We start from the raw sequence: 20133 nt of genomic DNA on the forward strand, positions 1-20133 counted from the left end.
CATGGTTCACGGGCCTAGCCGCTCCGCGGCATGTGGGATCTTCCAGGACCGGGGCACGAACCTGTGTCCCCTGCATCGGCAGGTGGACTCTAAACCACTGCGCCACCAGGGAAGCCCTAGTTTTTTAAATCTTATGTGTAGTTACTCTTTTTGCCACAGTGTATTCTTGGAAATGGTCCACATGAATTATAAAAGAAGTTATATTTTTCTCATAGAAAAACATTCTGGAAAATACCTTCCTGATCCAAAGATACAGCATTAAATAAATCATAGATGCATGCTTTATTAGTGAATCCCAACTCAAAGGGTTACCACCATCCTCAGAAAAACTTTCTGCATTTTCCTAAGATTTTATTGTCCTGTTGTGTGCTCCCTCTTACAGCCCAGCTCTGAGGGAGAAATTGTATTAGTTAGCTTTCTTGGAAATCCTGCTGAAAAACCTCAAATCTCAGTGGCTTATAAGAAACATATTCTCTGTTGGATCCATGGTTTGGATGATCATTCTAGGACCCAGGCTGAGCGTGCAGCCACTATCTGAAACACATGCTCATGGCTTATGAGGCCAAGTCAAATTATACAAGCACATTTCGTTTCTACTTGGAACAGGTATACATTATTTCCACCCAGGTTCCACTCAAGCTCAACATCACTGGGGCACGAAAGTATACTCTCACAGCAGGGAAGTGCTGGGGAAACCAAATGGATATTTGCTGAAAAGAATATAGTGTACCACAGCCTGCTACCTTGGTCTTAAATATTAACTTCCCTTTTGCATGTAAAAGATGCACCTCTCCCCAAAGAAGGTAAGCTAACAATGTCATCTAGTCATACCAGTTCGAAGAGTCTTCACATTATTTCAGATGTAGCTCTTCCTGATCTGGAGACCTATGAACTGAAAAGACAAGCTATACTGCTTCATACAGCCAGCAAACAATAGTGGAGGAGGACTGTAGCAATTCTGAAATATTGCTTGGCAAGTGATAGGAGGTGCCCTTTCCTAGGGGACAGGGGACACCTTTGTTTGGCTCTCTGGAAGCAGTTCTTTATCTGTGGTTCATTCTACCCTTTGGGAGGTTCTCCCTATCCATTACTAACTTTGGCCATATCTGAAGAGGGCATTAGAGATTATGCCCATCTGAACAGCTTTCTTAGTTGGGGACCCAAATATCTTTTTACATCTCAAACAGTCACAGTCTTTTAAAATCCAGGCTAGTGGTGCTTTTGCTAATACATTTTTCTTAAAAATGGTGGTGGTGGTGATGGTTGTTTGGTTGGTTGTTTCGTCATGTCAAACTATGATTTACCAGCTGACTGGTTTTATAAATAAAGTTTTATTGGAACAAAGCCACACCCATAGGTTTACATATTATCTATGGCTGCTTTCCCTCTACAATAGCATACGCTGGTCTCCTGCTTATGATGGTTCAGCTTAGGATATTTCAACTCTGATGGTGCAAAAGCTATGTGCATTTAGTAGAGACCAAACTTTGAATTTTGAACTTTGATCTTTTCCTGGGCTAACACTACTCTCATGATGCTGGGCCGCAGCAGCGAGCCACATCTGTCAGCCACACAGTCACAGAGGCAAACAACCAGTATACTTAAACCATTCTGTTTTTCACTTTCAGTACAGTAGTCAATAAGTTACATGACATTTTCAACACTTTATTATAAAATAGGCTGTGTTAGATGATTTTGCCCAACTGTAGGTTAACGTTAAGTGTTCTGAGCACATTTAAGGTTAGGTGTATTGGGACTTCCCTGGCGGTCTGGTGGTTAAGGCTTCACCTTCCAATGAAGGGAGTGCTGGTTCAATCCCTGGTCAGGGAACTAAGATTCCACATGCCTCGCAGCCAAAAAGCCAAAACATAAAACAGAAGCAATATTGTAACAAATTCAATAAAGACTTAAAAAAATACATTAAAAAAGGGTTAGGTGTATTAAATTCATTTTGACTTAGGATCTTTTCAACTTAGGATAGGTTTATTGGGACGTAACCCCATCATAAGATCTCTAGTTGAACTGAATTGAGTAGCTGCAACAGATTATATGCACCCCCCCAACCTCTTCTTCTTACAGTCATTGACTTGAAGGAACCAGTTGTCCTGTAGAAAGTTCTCTATTCTGATTAGTCTGATTGCTTCCTAGTAGTGTAGGTAGCTTGTTTCACCTCTTTATTCCTGTAAATCAGAAGTCAGATCTAAGTGCTTTATTAAAGTAGTTTCAATTTTTTTTTATCAAGAAAATTCACAAGTTGTTCTGGGTACTTTGTATTGATCACATCAGGAAGTTGTCATACACAATGAGCTCTACCTAACAGACGTACAGCAAATGTCAGGAACGAGGTACATGGAACAAGAAAGTCAAAGGCCAGATAAGATAGGGACGTTAAGACACAATATAAGGTAGAATCAGATGGTGTGCTCCACAGGTCCATGAAAATAGTCAAGTAATAGCATTCAGGATATAGACTGTTGACTGAAAGAAAAATGCACAATGTAAGAGCTGTGAGTTGAGTTTTATTGTGTCCTACTGAGGACTAGGAGACAGCCTCTCAGCTCTGAGGAACTGCTCCGAAGAGGTAGGGGGACAGGCCAATTATATATGTGACTTTGGCTAATAAGTATGTGCAATCCAGTATACATCTCAGTAGAAGGTTACTGCTAGTCAAGAGGAACAGATACACCAGTTAAGGATTTTAGTGCTTTTCTAAGTATGGGAGGATGCAAGAAACCAGAATCACAGAATTTCCTGAAATATATCTAAGGGCCTGTTTTGCCTGTTCTCCTAAAGCACAGAGTGCCTCCTCTGTTCTGAATTCCTTTCAGGGTATACTGTAGGTCAGGTATTGCAGTGGCTAATGACTTGATCCTTGTAGAACTGGAGGGTGGACAACATCCTTTGTTTTACAAGACGAAAATCACGAGACTTGCATGGGATGAGTAATCAAATGATGTGATGACAGGAGGGTGATTGAAACTGAGCAGCAGGAAGATAAGATAGGATTTGGTTTGCTGCCTCAGCTTCAGCTACTTTTATCATCTTCATCCTAGAAAGAACTAATCAAGAAGGGGCCTGGATGAGAATTCTGTGGAGTATGAATGCCAACACTTACAAATAAATCCACAAGTAGAGAAAAGTCAGAGCATTTTCCTGGCAGTCTTCCCAAACAAAATTCATACCAATATGACCAGTAATTTGTATTGCATTTGACATTTTCTGAATTTATCATCAGGTATTCCCAGGAAACTTCTTGGTATTACAGGACTTGGGAAGTTTATCTTTTAATAAAATCTCTAGACATATATACACTAATATGTATAAAATAGATAACTAATAAGAACCTGCTGTATAAAAAAATAAAATTAAAAAAAAAAATCTCAGGCTTCCCTGGTGGCACAGTGGTTAAGAATCCACCTGTGGGCTTCCCTGGTGGCGCAGTGGTTGAGAGTCCGCCTGCCGATGCAGGGGACACGGGTTCATGTCCCAGTCCGGGAAGATCCCACATGCCGCGGAGCGGCTGGGCCCGTGAACCATGGCCGCTGAGCCTGCGCGTCCGGAGCCTGTGCTCCGCAATGGGAGAGGCCACAACAGTGAGTAGGCCCACGTACCGCAAAAAAAAAAAAATCATGGGAATTCTTTGCCCATTTTCTTCATCTCTTAAGTATAATCATAAAGGAAAATGACAAATATTTATTTTATTTAGAAAAGTAGCCAATAAATTCTCTCTTAAATGACCAGAATGAGAATCTAATATTGTAGATTTTCACATAGAAACTTGCTGTTTCTCTGAATGTAAATGAAAAGTCTGTGTACTAGGCATCTAAGCTGCTGTTGCTTTTGAGCTTTTCCCCACCAGCTTTATTGAGGTCATTGACAAAATTGTGAAATATTTAAAGCTTTCAGTGTGTTGATTTGATATATGTATACATTGTGAAAGGATTCCCACAATCCAGTTAACACATCCATCACCTCACAAATTTACTTTTTCTTTCTTTTCTTTTTTTTGGTGAGAACATTTAAGTTCTACTCTCAGTAAATTTCAGTTGTACAATACAATGTCATCAAGTATAGTCACCGTTTTTGAACTTTAAGAACACATTAGTTTATCTGGTTTCGGCAATGGTGACTTTAAAAAAATTTTTTAATACACTTTTATTATTATTTTTTTTATTTTGTGTGCGGTACGCGGGCCTCTCACTGTTGTCCCTCTCCCTTTGCGGAGCACAGGCTCCGGACGCGCAGGCTCAGCGGCCATGGCTCACGGGCCCAGCCGCTCCGCAGCATGTGGGATCTTCCTGGACCGGGGCACAAACCCGTGTCCCTTGCATCGGCAGGCGGACTCTCAACCACTGCGCCACCAGGGAAGACCCACTTTATTTTTTAAAGCAGTTTTAGGTTCACAGCAAAATGGTGCAGAAAATCCAGAGTTCCCGTATACCTACTTCCCGCACACAGGCACAACTTCACCCCGCTGTCACCATCCCCGACTAGAGCGGTACATTTGTTACAACTGAACCCTAACATTAACATGTCATTATCACCCAAGGGTTGTATATTTTATGAGTTTTGAAAAATGTATAATGACATGTACCCACCATTATAGTATCGTACAGAATAGTTTCACCGTCCTAAAAATCCCCTGTGCTCTGCCTATTTGTCCCTCCCTCTCCCCAACCTCTGGCAACCACTGATATTTTAAGTGTCTCCATAGTTTTGCCTTTTCCAGAGTGTCATATATTTGGAGTCATTCAGTATGTAGTTTTTTCGAGTACCATCTTTTACTCCCACTGTCGATGAAAATTCAATTAACTATTCAGTTGATATTCAATTAACTATCAAGATAAGAGTGGGGGGGAGGAATTTTATTCAAGCCAAACACTATTATAATCCAGGTAGCCGATTCTCAGAAAGCTCTGAGAACTTTTCCACCTGTTAGAAGTCTAAGGCACAGTCATATATTTTTGAGACAAAGGATTGTACATCAAAATGACAAACCGATATTTTACATAAAGTTCACCAAGCATACATAAACCATGTGAGCAGCAAGTCACCGTGACCCCCTACAGATCTGGGAAAGAAGGCTATTGTTTTAAGAAGTTACATTGCTAGCGTCAGAAGAAAGAAAAAAACAAAAAGATCTTTGCAGTTGAGCAAGTGCTCCCATGTTTGATGAGCTCTGGTTAATGTGTAATGCAGATGCACGTGCACATTAGGGAGGGAGGAGGCCCAAAGGGACACACAGAGAATTTTATGTTTAATCTTTCTTGTCCTGTCTTAAAATACAAGTTTCATTTCATCACTACCAACGATATACATTAGTGCCTCTTTCCCTACAGCCTCCCCAAATCATATTCTCCAAATTCTGTCTGTTGGCCAATTTGATGGATTGAAAATAGCATTTCAGTGTAGTTTAAATTTTTCTTAGAATAAGGGAGGTTGAATGTCTTTTAACGTTTTTAAGGGCAATTTGTGTTTCTTTTCTGTAATTTACTGGTTCATGTGCTTTGCCCATTTAACCACTTTATCAATCTGATTTTAGAATATGTGCTGCTAAAACAAGCTTTGAAAGCTTTAAAAAAAAAAAGATTCCTGGTGTCCTCCACACACATACTGAATCAGAAGGGCCCATATTTAGGCTCAATAACCCTCTAGATTTAGAAACCATTGACCTAGACCATCAAAACAAATTTGTCACTCTAAATATTTACAATAGTGTAAGGCTGCATTACCTACAAAGTTAAATGGCTGCAACATGTTGTGTATTAAAAATTTTTAACATTGTAAACATTAATATTTACCATAGAATTTAATATAACGTGGTGGAATGACATGGATGGCTCATGTTTCAAAAAGAAAAACTTGAACTTCTGAGTTTTCTCAGACTCCAAGTAGGCAGTAGTTTAATATCGGGACTAATGGTAGAGAAAGGAATCAGAATACCAAATCGAGAAATGTTAATAAGCAACGGGAATTAATACAACATTGTAAAACAACTACAATAAAAAAAATAATAAGCAACGGAGTATGAGGTGGCCTTGTGTAGACCCGGAACTGACCACTCTTTCTGAGCTTGCTTCTTACTCCTAAACTTTAACGAGATTGTTCGTTTTAGGAAGCCACAAGAATTTATATTACTTATTTGGTTTCAGATTAAATTTTGGACTACACTGAAACTGGAAACTGCCTATCTGGAGAAGAAATGGTCCCAGATCACTCATAGGCCGGTGAACAAAAATAAATACAATACCACAAACCTTCGTCTTCAAAACGAAGCAATGGGAAACACCTGGGTCAGTTCCCAGGCAGGAAGAGAGGAGGGGCGGTGTCAGGCACAAGTGGGTGGGGCTAGCTCCGCAGTGGAGGAGGGTCTCTCCCGAGCGCCCGCTCCTCCTCCGTGACGTCACAGGTAGAGCCCGCCCCCAGCCGCCCAGGACTCCTGTTATAGCCGCTGCTCGCCAGGGCCCCGGAAGCTGCCCCTCTCGGGGGTCATGATGGGCAGCAAGATGGCGTCTGCCAGCAGGGTCGTTCAGGTAAGGAGACTCGGTTGCCTTTCCGCGCCGTAGGCAGTAGGGATGGTGCTGACTGTAGCACCGGCGCTGGGGAGGAAAGGCGGTGGTGGAGACTGCGCGGTGACCACGGCCCTGCATAGGGCCAGCAGCGGCTTCCCGGGGTGTATGTGAGAATTGGACCTTGAGCTCGTTGGGTCGGGCAGTGAGCCGGGGACCGCAGCTGAGGGTTCGAGCCAGGCCGCGGGAGTGCATCTCAGCAGGTAGGCACATAGCTGTTCCGAAGTCCCTGGACTGCCCTCCACCGGGACCTCGTTAGCCTGTTAGGAGTCTGCAGTTTGGCTGTCCTGGCAATATCCTGGCCAATCAGCGACCAGTATTGTCTGTGTTGTCGCGGATCAGCCAATCGGAAGGAAGGCGGTAGCGGTGAGTGAAAGGAAGCGAACCCTGCTTCTGACCTGGTGTCCCTTCAAGGTCTTGGGAATGGCCAGAGAACTGGCCCCGCGGGCTGCATCTTCGCCGGAGGCGGGTTCTCCCCCACCAACCAGCGTCTGGTTACAGGCTGGATGGGGGAGAATGGAAAAAATACATATTTAAGTTTATCTGTAATATATGTCTTAGTGTTGGTTTCCTAAGCTTTTTTCCCCTGAATTTAGGTTGGCGCTAGAGGAACTTTATTGTTAATCCACACATCAGTTACTAACTCCTGACAGCTTTTGTTTTTGCTTCTCCAGCTGTGACCTCTAGCTTAAATAGGAAAGGTAAAATTGGTATATAATGGGCGACAATCTCCACTTTTGTGGTTGCTTTACACGAGTTTTTTTCAACTCTTAAAGTATATTATTGTACAATTACCTTTTAACTTTGACACGAGAAGTGCATTTCCCTTTGCACATCTCTTAAAAGACCTTTTCTTAAAGTTATTTCGCTCTGAAAGAGAATCCTAGATCCCAGTCTTTGCTCCCATTGCAACGAATGATCCTCACTTACTCATTCAGCGGGTAGTTATTGAGCGTTAAAGGTGCTGTGAGGACAGGAGAACATCCGACAAAGGACTGGTATCCATAATAGATAATTATATATATCCATAATATATAGCCCAGTTTTTAAAATGGGTAAGAAAAACTTGATATTGCACAAAGCAAGATATTCAAATGAGCACTAAGCCAGTGAAAAGATACTCAACATCATTATTTGCCAGGAAAATGCAAATTAAAACCAGGAAGTACTACCACACCCACCAAAATTATTTAAAAGACTGACAATACCAAGTGGTGATGAGAACATGATGCACCTGAAACTCATACAATGCTAGTGGGAATATAAAATGGTACAGTCACTTTGAAAAACTTTTGTGGGCCTCTAATACTAGTTAAACATACCTACCCTATGTCCAAGCAGTTTTTCTCATAGGTTTATATCCCAGAGAAATGAGTGCATATACCTATTTAAAAAACTATATAAAAATGTTCATAGTTGCTTTATTAATAATAACCCCTAAACCAGAAATTATCCAAATGTCCATTAGCAAGATAAGGTGTGGTAGATTTGTTAAAATGGAACAGTACACAGCAATAATAAAGAACTTACTATTGATATATGCAACAACAATAAAAAAGATGCTGTGAGATATACAGTAAGAAATGGTCTGTCTCCTTTTAACAAAGCTGCAAAGACTTGTATTCAGGTTCATAATACAAAGCAGTATGTGCTGACATTATGTAATAATTACATGTTAACATTAGCAAAATGTATTGAGTACTTCTGTGCCAGGCCTATACTCAGTGCTGAGACTGCAGTGCCAACAAGACAATACATGGTGCCTCCACAGAGCTTAGAACTTGGCTGTTGATTGGTGTCTTTAAGAAAGAGTAGTATTTCAACAGGCTGGCACAAACTGATAGGAATTCACAAAGCATAATGTCACCATTAAGTAGAGGGATTTGGCTGGACCACAGGGTATTCAAAAGTAATTTCAGAAGAGTAATTTATAAGTGTTCATTAAATGCCTGCTAAATGCCAAGCAGGGGCTTCCCTGGCGGTGCAGTGGCTAAGAATCCGCCTGCCAGCACAGGGGACACAGGTTCAAGCCCTGGTCCAGGGAGATCCCACATGCTGCGGAGAAGCTAAGCCTGTGCGCCACAACTACTGAGCCTGCTCTCTACAGCCCCTGAGCCACAACTACTGAGCCCGTGTGCCACAACGACTGAAGCCCGTGCGCCTAGAGCCCGTGCTCCGCAACAAGAGAAGCCACCGCAATGAGGAGCCCACGCACCACAACGAAGAGTAGCTCCACTCAACACAACTAGAGAAAGCCCGCGTGCAACAACGAAGACCCAATGCAGCCAAAAATAAATACATAAATAAATTTATTTAAAAATAATAATAATAAAATAAATGCCAAGCAGTATATATTTGATATGTTTGGGATGATGCGATAGTAGAAAGGAGATAGTTCATCATTCAGGAAATCGTTTGGCTGCATGAGACACAGGGGAAGAAGGTAAGTGGTTGGATTAATTCAGGGTTTGAGCTTTACAGGTGAGGTGAAAATAAACCTCCAGCAAGGCAGTTGAGAGTGCTAAGAGGTTTTTGAATGGACTGTAGGTTCTAGGCTAGATGAGAAAGGAAGTAAAGTCAGGATGGAACCAATTGACTGGGAGAAAAGGGAACGATAAAGGAAATGAAGGGCTTGCTGGAACTGATGGTGGGAAATAACAGAGAAGAGAGTTGTAAGTTAAAAGGTTGTAGTTGAGTTTAGATTTTAGATTAAGATTTTAGGGATGGTACAGTTCTGAACTCAGTAAAGAATTAAGAGTAAAAGAAAAGAACCTTTCAGGAATAGATGCTAAACTGGAAAGAATATAAAGGTCAATAGGCAACTTGGAAGTTTTGCTAAAGGAAATAGTGGAGGAAAGGAGAAAAATGATTTTTTTTAAAAGTCACAGATAATGATTGAGGCCTAGGCAGGTCCCAGCCTGTCTGTGGTTTGGGGTTGCTATCTGCCTTATAAAGCAAAGTAGAGGGTTTGTCTTCTGAGAAGACAAGAGTTGTCTTCTCCTCTAAAAAAGCCTCTTACATAGTTGGCTTTGGCATCTTCCACGAACAGGAGGGCAGGGATTGAGGCCTCATGAGGCTCGGTTTTCAGTTGAGGTAGAGAGAGGAGATGGTGGTTATAACCAGAAAGTCCAGGGTGGAGTGTTACCTCCAGAACTCGTCACTGTTAACTCTGCCTGGGCTTCGTGAATCATAGAAGTGGATTCCTTAACAGAATAATAGTTTCCAAAAGAAATCACTGATAATGAAAAAAGGTGAAAGGGTTTCAGAGAAAATCATAGAGACGATAAAGACGAGACGATGCAACTTTTGTGTAATAAGTAGTCTATGAAAAAGTGACAGTAGATAGAGTTGACCAAGTCTCAAAACCTATAATTTAATAAAACTTTCCTGATACAAAAGAAAACTTAAAGTTATACCTTGTAGATTTGATCCAGTATGTTTGATTAATGAGTATATTCTAGTAAAATCATTAAATTTTAAAGAAAAAATTATTTGGTGATCCAAGCGACAAGACCAAGCACTTAAAAGAGAATGGAAGTTATCAGAGTTTTCAACAATAATACTTCATTAAGGAAAACATGTGGATAACATATTTAAGGTAGTTAAAGAAAATGTGAACCAAAGCTTTATCTAGCTACATTGACCTTCAAGTGTAAAGGCCACAAACTCTTCTTAACCTTTAATAACTCAGGGAATATTGTTCCCTGAAGCTCTTCTTACAGCTCTCACAGAGAATGAGCTTCAGACAACTAAGAAATACTTATTTGTACTTGTGGCTGTTTTAATATAGGAACTGGATGTAAGCACTGAATGTATTTAACTATAGAACTAAGACTAAATAATGCAGATAAGGGAGAAAGACTTGTTGGTAATATTATTTTTTTTGACAGTATAGATCTAATAAAACTTTAAAATGGAGGGAATAAGGGGAAGAGTATACAGAAGGTAGAATAAACTTGCTAATTGCCTCTGGTTATTAAATGGTAGTAAAAGATGGGGAGGGAAGGCAGAGAAGAGATTACCATCAACTACCATTCTTTCTCATAATAGTGAACCAATAGATAGTATCTCAGAAACGGGCAACTAAGAGTATTATCTAAAGGTAGCAACATAACATAAACATACAAAAGTACAAATCTTTCCAAATATCAAAAAACAAAACAACAAACCCCACAAATGAAAGCAAAGAAAAAGATCATATGACAAAGGACTTTATATTTAAATAATCATATAATGATATGACAGAAAATACACCAAACTTGTGAGTTATATCTATAAATTCAAATGGTGTAACTGCCCTTTTAAAAGTATTTTCATATTGGCCAACAAATGAATAATCAATGCTATGCTATATATGAGGCACAGCTAAAACTAAGAGACTTAGAAAGGTAGAAATAACAGGATAGTCAACTGATCTTTGACAAAGAAGCAAAGGCAATGCAATAGAGAAAAGATAGTCTTTTCAATAAATGTTGCTGGAACAACTAGACATCCACTTTGCAAAACATGAATCTAGACACAGACGTTATACCTTTCACAAAAATTAACTCAGAATGGATCATAGGCCTATATGTAAAGTGGAAAACTATAAAACTTCTAGAAGATAACAGAGAAGAAAATTTAGATGATCTTGGATTTGGCAGTGACTTTTTAAATACAACACCAAATGCACAATCCATGAAAGAAATAATTGATAAACTGGATGTCATTAAAATTAAATATTTCTGGTCTGCAAAAGACACTGTGAAGAGAATGAGAAGACAAGCCACAGATTGGGAGAAAATATTTGCAAAAAGAATATCTAATAAAGGATGTTATTCAAGATATATAAAGAACTCTTAAAAGTTCCCTGGTGGCACAGTGGTTAAGAATCTGCCTGCCAATGCAGGGGACACAGGTTCGAGCCCAGATCTGGGAAGATCCCACATGCCATGGAGGAGCTAAGCCCATGCACCACAGCTACTGAGCCTGTGCCCTAGAGCCCACGATCCACAACTACTGAAGCTCATACGCCCTAGAGCACGTGCTCCGCAACAAGAGAAGCCACCGCAATGAGGAGTCCACGCTCACCTGCAACTAGAGGAAGCCCGCGCACAGCAACGAAGGCCCAACACAGCCAAAAATAATAAATAAATTTATATTTAAAAAAATGGGGCTTCCCTGGTGGCGCAGTGGTTGAGAGTCCGCCTGCTGATGCAGGGGACATGGGTTCGTGCCCCGGTCCGGGAAGATCCCACATGCCACGGAGCGGCTGGGCCCGTGAGCCACGGCTGCTGAGCCTGTGCGTCCAGAGCCTGTGCTCTGCAATGGGAGAGGCCTCAATAGTGAGAGGCCCGCGTACCAGAAAAAAAAAAAAAAAGAAAAAAAAAAGAAAGTCAACAATGAAAACAGCCTGACTAAAAAATGGGCAAAAGAGCTGAACAAACACCTCATCAAAGAAGATATACAGATGACAATGATATGAAAAGATGTTCAACATCATAGTCATTAGGGAATTAATTGCAAATTAAAACAACAGTAAGACACCTCTATATACCTATTAGAATGGCTGAAACCCAGAATACTGACACCACCAAATGCTGACAAGGAGGTGGAGCAATGGGAACTCTCATTCACTGCTGTTGAGAATGCAAAGTGCCACAGCCACTTCGGGAGGCAGTTTGGCAGTTTCTTACACAACTGAACATACTTTTACCATATGGTTGGACAATCGCACTTTCACCCAAATGAATTGAAAACTTACGTCCGAACAAAAACCTGCACATGGATGTTTATAGCAGCTTCATTTATAATTGCCAAAACTTGGAAACAACCAAGATGTCTTTCAGTAGGTGAATGGATAAATAAACTGTGGTACATCCAGACAATGTAATATTACTCAACCCAAATTATAGTATTGTAATATTATATTATTATATAATTATATATTTGTATATTATACAAATATAATTTATAATGTTATTTCAAAAAGAAACAAGCTACCAAGCCAGGAAAAATCATGGAAGAAACATACATGCATGTTACTAAATGAAAGAAGCCAATCTGAAAAGGCTACATGCTGTATGATTCCATCTGCATGACATTCTGGAAAAGGCAAAACTGTGGAGACAGTAAACAGATCAGTGGTTGCCAGAGATTGGGGAATGAAGGGATGAGTAGGCAGAACACAGAAGATGCTGTAATAGTGAATATGTCATTGTACATTTGTCAAAACCCATAGAACGTACAACACCAAGAATGAACTCTAATGTAAAACTTTGGGTGATAATGACGTGTTAATATAGTTTCATCATTTGTAACAAATAGAATACTCTGGTGGGAGATGTCCACAGTGAGGAAGGCTAGGGGCTGGGGTGAGTGGGGCTGTGCCCAGTGGTATAGGAGAACTGGAAGAAGATTGGAAACGACTCAAATTAACAACCCAAAATAACAGGGGGCTGGTTGAATAAACTCATGGCATTTATCCTGACTTCCTGCTGATTCCCTCAGATTCCAGTCTTAACACTACAGTATTCTTCCTTGCCTTCCCTCATCCCATATTTATATGTTCTTTCTCTCACAGGGAAATCCCTGCCTTCCACAAACATCAATATATGTATATACTCATTTGCTTAGTCCTACAATATATACAAAATGTATAGCTATATCTATACAACCAACCTACTAAGTAAAAAGTTCAAGATTTCTTTGTATTTCTTTTTGTCTTTAGACTGAAGGTATATAGTCCAAGCACTGTGAGAGTTATTTGGATTAGCTCCTTTTTTTTCCTTAGTTATAAGCTGGTCAACTAATTGACAGACTTATTTGTTTCTCTTTGTATTTACATTTAGAGTTTAAAAAAGACAATTTTGAGACAGGAAAATTTGAGCATAGCTAAATAATAGATGATATTAAAGAATTATTTTTGTTAAGTGTGGGAAAAGTATTGGGACTATGGTTTAACCAAATCCTTTTCTGTTAGTGATACATGTAGATGGTATTAACAGATGAGATGAGATGACTGGGATTTGTTTAATGGGGGAAGGGTTGATGAAATAAGATTGATTACTGTTGAAATTGTGTGATGTGTTTATCAGGGTTTATTATACTACTCTGTCTACTTTTATGTATTTTTAAAATTTTCTCTTAAAAAGGGGGGATACCAAGCTGTGGGAATTTAATGTATATGGGCATATTACCTTTTTTTTTTTTTTTTTTTTCCCCGGCACGCGGGCCTCTCACTGTTGTGGCCTCTCCCGCTGCGGAGCACAGGCTCCGGACGCGCAGGCCCAGCGGCCATGGCCCACAGGCCCAGCCGCTCCGCGGCATGTGGGATCCTCCTGGACTAGGGCACGAACCCGCGTCCCCTGCATCGGCAGGCAGACTCCCAACCACTGTGCCACCAGGGAAGCCCAACCATATTTTTAAGTGTACAAAAGCAATGTTGAAATGGATTCTTTCTCTCTGGTGTATGTACATTTGTTTAAGTGTGTGTATACATACTTACATACCTATACAGTTAGCCCTTACCTACAAATGGTCTATTCACTCATTTGTCAGATGTTTGCTGAGCATTTACTATGTACTGGCTACTTCTGCAGAAGTACTTAATTTTCCATCTCTGCCTTTCCAGGAGCTTTGCTCTCCTGTAATCATTGGCTCATTTACTGTCCTCTACACAATATTCTTAGGATGTTCAGGTTGCTGTGGAAACACAGGAGGAGTTTTTAAATCAGATTTAGGAATCGGGAATCTTCTTAGAGAGGAGTGACAGTTGAGCTGTTTTCAAAGATAAGCAGTCAGATGAAAATGGAGGCATGGAAGCGGGGTGGGACCTGGGAGAGATTCGTGGCAGAGCACACAAGCTGTAGATTGAATGGGGATGGAAATGGTATGAGGAGTTAGGGAAATGAAAAGTACTTCAGAATACCTGGAGTGAAAGGTACAGTGGTGGGGAATGAGGCTAGAGAGGTAGGGAGAGACCTGATCATGATGGACCTGTGTGTGCCAAATGCGAGTTTGAAGTTTATCCTGAAAAGCTTAGGACTATAGGAAGGAAAGAACACTCTTTCAAGAAGCCTGGCTATGAAAAGAAACAGGTACTACATGGAGTGAGAAGGCTTGTTTTTTAACATGAAAGATGTGAACATGCTTTAATGCTTAGGGAGACAACTATCTTCCAGCATTTTCTCACAGCAGCAGAATTATGGTGGTTAGTTTTCAGACCCATCCCTACAAGCCTATTTGTTTCTGTACTCATATAAAATGTGTAATGTGTAGTACATATATACAAATATATTGCAGATAAACACACACCTGTCTCACTAGTTACACAGCAACTTATAGATTACGTTAGTAAAAAATAGTACTCTGTTTATTAGAGTCTCAGCATTTTATATATATTCAGAAGATTTCATACTGAAAGTTCTGCTTAAGCTCCTCTGTAGCATTAACTGGAATTTTAGGGATAAAACATTAATACTCTTCAAATATCTTATTAAAAACAGTGTTCTAAATACATGTATTTCTATGGGTATAGGAAAAAGGCTGAAGTCAAGGGCTATCAAATGTTTAAGTCTATTTTATGTGGGTTTTGGCTTATAGATGGTGTTTTCTTCTTTGTGCTTTTCTGTGTTTTTTCCAAATTTTTTACACAGAACATGGGTTACTTTTATAGTCAGAAAAAGTATTCTTTTGATTACCTAATTTTCAATATGCTTTTTATCCTATTCTATCTAAACTACTAGGTATTAACATAGTAGAGAAACAACACTCACTACAAGTCAGGAAACTTGCAATTCTTACCAATCAGCAGGGTGATTTAGAAGTCATGCAACATAAAATCCTTGTCACCTTATAGGGTTGTTTTGAGGTCAGTAGGCAGTACAGTAAAATATCTTGTGATGTATAAAGTACAAAGTTCTTATGAATATCAGATAATAGTTCATAGACTAGCTATCCTTGTTGGGAAAGAGTAAAATTGAAAATAGTAAAATTTAAAGTTGCTGTCAGGTACTAAGTTATTTTATTTTAACAAAGGCATCTGCTTGTGAGGTTCATTAGATTATTTCTTATGTAGTAAATGAGGTTATTTTAGTGCTTCATTTCTTTTTCATGCATTTTATTTTTCCTTTAGGTAGTCAAGCCACATACTCCATTAATAAGGTTCCCTGACAGAAGAGACAATCCTAAACCCAATGGTAAGCTGTAGTTTATTTATACTAAAAGGATATGTACATGCAGATTTATACATGAATATTCTATTATACACAATATTTCTCATTTTAGAATCCGGTAGGCAATGGTAGCTTAGATCACAATGGTATGTTAGGTTGCATTAACTAACTTTCTATTACCTCCTTGTAAAAAAGTAGTAACTTGACAATAGGTATTTCTGAATTTTTAATGATACTGTGTTTATATATGGGAATTTTTGTTCCACCTTCTGTCCTTCAGAAGAATGTCCCATGCTTATATTTGCAGAGATTATGATGAATAACCACCATTCCTATATTTCTCTCCCAGCTAACCTTTTCTTTCATTCACTGATTTATCTGTTCATTGAGGCAGTAAATATTTCTTGGATTGCCTTAGAACTTAACAATCATTGCCTATTACAGTAACTGAAGATTCTGAACAAGTTTTGTTTTTCTCTTACTGCTCTGTCAGCTGTCTTTAATTATAAGATACTTGACCTTTAATTTAGGGAGAATTTTAACAAATTTTGTATGGATATTTTTAACTTATTGTAACTCTTGAAAAATTAAGATATAGGTGACAAACAAGTATGGAGAAAACAAATCTCATCTGCATTTACCAACTTTCTTATTCTCCATTGTATGGTATTACCTGTAATCTCTACCATATGACAAAATTTAAGTAATGTAAGTTATCCATACGGGTTGAACTCCACTACCTAGAAATTTCATTATTTTATGAACTTACTCTTCAATTTAGTAATTCATTCACTTAAAACTACCTCATTTGCTTTAAAAAGAACTTTATGAAACTATATAGAGCTACCCAACGAAGTTACTCTATAATACTTATCTCTTGGATTGTAATACTTATCATTTTAAGAATAACTTGAGGGCTTCCCTGGTGGCGCAGTGGTTGGGGGTCTGCCTGCGGATTGGGGGGACACGGGTTCCTGCCCCGGTCCGGGGAGATCCCACGTGCCGCGGAGCGGCTGGGCCCGTGAGCCATGGCCGCTGGGCCTGTGCATCCAGAGCCTGTGCTCCGCAACAGGAGAGACCACAACAGTGAGAGGCCCGCGTACCGCAAAAAAAAAAAAAGAATAACTTGATTATTTAATGATAGATAATTCAAAATAGTATTTTAAGACACTGAACAATTCCTCTATTTTTTTGTTTTTTTTAATTTCAGTGTCAGAAGTTCTGAGATCAGCAGGACTACCGTCTCACTCTTCTTCAATTTCACAGCATTCTAAGGGAAGTAAATCGCCAGACTGGCTGATGCATCCGGGTCCACCAGACACTGCAGAGTTAATAAAAACTTTACCTCAGAAGTACAGAAGGAAACTTGTATCTCAAGAAGAAATTGAATTTATCCAAGTACGTTGTTGCTCTTTATCCCAATACTGTGGAAAACACCTCAACGTTATTGGCTTTGGAGTTTCATATTGCTGATTTCCATGTTCTTCCCATTGTCTTGTCAAGGTGTGTCCATAGCTAAGACAGGGATGGTCATGTAGGCCTGGACTATGAGAAATAAACGATGTTCGAGCCCTCAGTAAATGTGCATGAAGGAATATATGTGTAGAAGTATAGTATGGTAAATAGCAAAATATATATACCCCATGGAAAAAAGCTCTTTAGGGTCCTCATTAATTTTTTTTTAATTAATTTACTTTTCTCTGCGTTGGGTCTTCGTTGCTGTGCGTGGGCTTTCTCTAGTTGCGGCAAGCGGGGGCTACTCTTTGTTGCGGTGCATGGGCTTCTCATTGTGGTGGCTTCTCTTGTTGCGGAGCACGGGCTATAGTCGCGCAGGCTTCAGTAGTTGTGGCACATGGACTCTGTAGTTGTGGCTTGCGGGCTCTAGAGCACAGGCTGGGCAGTCGTGGTGCATGGGCTTAGTTGCTTTGCGGCATGTGTGATCTTCCCGGACCAGGGCTCGAACCTGTGTCCCCTGCATCGGCAGGCAGATTCTTAACCACTGCGCCTCCAGGGAAGCCCCCTCATTGATTTTTTAGAGTGTAAAGGACCAAGAAATTTGAGGACCATTGATCTACGTCAACCTTGAGTCCTCTTCAGATCTGAAGTTCTTTATAACATTGATAGGAGTGCCCCAAAGCTATGAAAAATCTGAAATTGTTTTTAAAACCTAAAGATCATTTGATTAAAATGTTTCAAATTTGTATAGTGGCCATGAAAACATTTCTTTGTAAATGAAACACCTAATCTTATTGCTTTATTACTTCCTTTTCAGCGTGGAGGTCCAGAATAATCACTGACAATGTGGCTGCTGTTTGTTTAATCAGACAAAGAAGAGTCTTTACAATGAAGGACTTCCAGAATGACAAATGAGAAATTGTACATTAAACAACTTTAATAAAATTTCTGTAAAAAAAAAAGTATAGAAAATTTAGGACACTTGTATCTCCTAATTTATGTATCTTGGTCAGCTTCTCCACAAGCTTACCTGATTGTTTATATACTTTATACTTATTAAAGTATACATTTTTAAATGTTAGCCTATTAATTTACTCAGATAATCAAATTATCAAGCATTACAGTGTTGAACTATTAAAAGTACACAATGTCTAGTGAACAATCATAGGTTTACCATAATTTCACTTCTCTTTCAGTTTCTGTTTAAACATGGAAAGAATATATCCGGCAGAATTGCAGCTTTCTGGAAGTAATTTTCCTGGAATTGGATAAGGATCAGTGAAATAATGACTCCATTATTTGTTCTTAATTCTCTCAGTGTTTTTGCATTCACAACGTTACTGGAGAATAACTGGCTCAATAAGCATATCGTACTCTAAATAATAAAAATACAGCCATGGTAAAACAGATGCCTTTGTGGTATTAAGACTAGGGAGTTAACACAAAAGATTATGTAACCTGTGTTCAGAAAAAAATGTCAGTATCAAATGGAGAATAAGAGATCAAAATGAATATAGCATAGGAATAACATTTGACCAGAAATTTTAAGTTACTATGTTTTTAGGGGTGTTAAGAAAGTCTTGTTCTTTGGTTTATTTTACTGTTTTGATTGTGATCATGTGTACAAATCCTGACAAGCATAAACTTTCTCAAACTTCATTGTCCAAAAGCCTCATAAAATCAACCTATTCACCTTATTAAGGCAATTTACAGAATTTTAATAGGCTCTTCCTGTGCCAAGGGTATGTATGATTGTGAAAGTAAAGCCTCACAAAGTGAAATAAATTCTCTTCTATACCTTTAATGATTTCTAGAATATGCGTTAAAGAAGTCATCCCTAATAGTAAGGGTAACTCATGAGTAATAGACACAGTAGAATTGTTGAGTACGTTTTTGTATTTGCCCAGTTGCGTATGGATTAATCTTTATACTTTTTTTTCTTTTTTACTATTTCAGAGTTGATCTGCTTTTCGTGTAAATTGTGTATTGTGGCTTAGTATAAATGTTGCCCAACTTGAATGTGAAACAGGAGTTTGGTGCTAGCAATGAGCTATTCTGGTAACTCATGAGAAATACATGACTCATGATTTCTTTTTTATTATTTCAAAAATATACTTGGAAAAATTTCTTAAAAACTAGCACTATTCTCTTTTTTCTCCTTAGCTTTCTCATTTCAGTAAAAGGAAGCCCAAGGCAATTTTTTTGCTCTCAGGGTAGGTGCAGGAAATGAAGAGTGGCTTGAGTAATGTCGTGGGCCAGCAGTTAGAAACCCCAATACTGGTACCGTCTGAGGACCACCTTTACTACAGCTGCTGCCATGAAAGTTCCAATGAAAAAATATATCACTTTTACAGAATTTATGACTAGAGGTATGGCAAAAGGATGTTCGTGGGAATTGCTGTCATAGGATGAGCTCCCAAGGAGGATGGTGTCATAGAAAGAATTTGGGCTTGACTTAGAGTAAATAGCTTGTGTTTTCATTTAGGAGTTAAACAGTTAAGTATCTGTAACCGTTAGCAAATCGCTCAGTTTGTCCAACTTGCAGTTTTTTCTCCAGTACTATACAATGTGATAGGCAGGATCAAATTAGTGTATTGTCTACTACGTTGTAACAAATCACCCCCAAATTTAGTGGCTGAAAACGACACTCACTTAATAGCTCATGGTTTCTCTGGGTCAGGAATTCTGGGGCAGCTTGGCAAGGCAGGTCTGCTCAGTGTTTTTCATGAGGTTGCAATCAATGCCACCTGGGGCTGCAGTTATCTGAAGGTTTCACTGGGGCTGGACCATCCATCTCCAAGATAGCTCACTCACATAGCTGGCAGGTTGATGCTGGCTGTTGGCAGGAGGCCTCAGTTCCCCTCCACCTAGGCTTCTCCACAGGGCTGCCTGAATGAATTCATGACATGATGGCTGAATTCCTCCAGAGCAAATGATCCAAGTGTACAGGCAGA

At 39.4% G+C, this 20133-nt stretch overlaps 1 protein-coding gene across 1 annotated transcript; it reads left to right on the top strand.

Annotated features, from left to right (window-relative positions):
- The first annotated feature begins 6373 nt into the window (after positions 1–6373).
- Positions 6374–19396, top strand: KGD4 (alpha-ketoglutarate dehydrogenase subunit 4). The gene is made up of 4 exons (XM_079917848.1): positions 6374–6533; positions 15685–15748; positions 16935–17122; positions 17997–19396. The coding sequence occupies exons 1-4, from the start codon at positions 6492–6494 to the stop codon at positions 18012–18014; spliced, it is 312 nt and encodes a 103-aa protein (XP_079773974.1). The 5' UTR covers positions 6374–6491; the 3' UTR covers positions 18015–19396.
- The last annotated feature ends 737 nt before the right edge of the window (positions 19397–20133 follow it).

The sequence above is a fragment of the Stenella coeruleoalba genome, assembly GCF_951394435.1.
Source record: "Stenella coeruleoalba genome assembly, chromosome: 3".
NCBI lineage: Eukaryota > Metazoa > Chordata > Mammalia > Artiodactyla > Delphinidae > Stenella > Stenella coeruleoalba.

Excerpts from the sequence above, each read along its gene's own strand:
- KGD4 (XM_079917848.1), top strand. The coding sequence starts at position 6,492 with ATGATGGGCAGCAAGATGGCGTCTGCCAGCAGGGTCGTTCAG. Across the intron at positions 6,534-15,684 it reads CTGCCAGCAGGGTCGTTCAG|GTAGTCAAGCCACATACTCC; the intron begins GTAAGGAGACTC and ends TTTTTCCTTTAG. Across the intron at positions 15,749-16,934 it reads AGACAATCCTAAACCCAATG|TGTCAGAAGTTCTGAGATCA; the intron begins GTAAGCTGTAGT and ends TTTTAATTTCAG.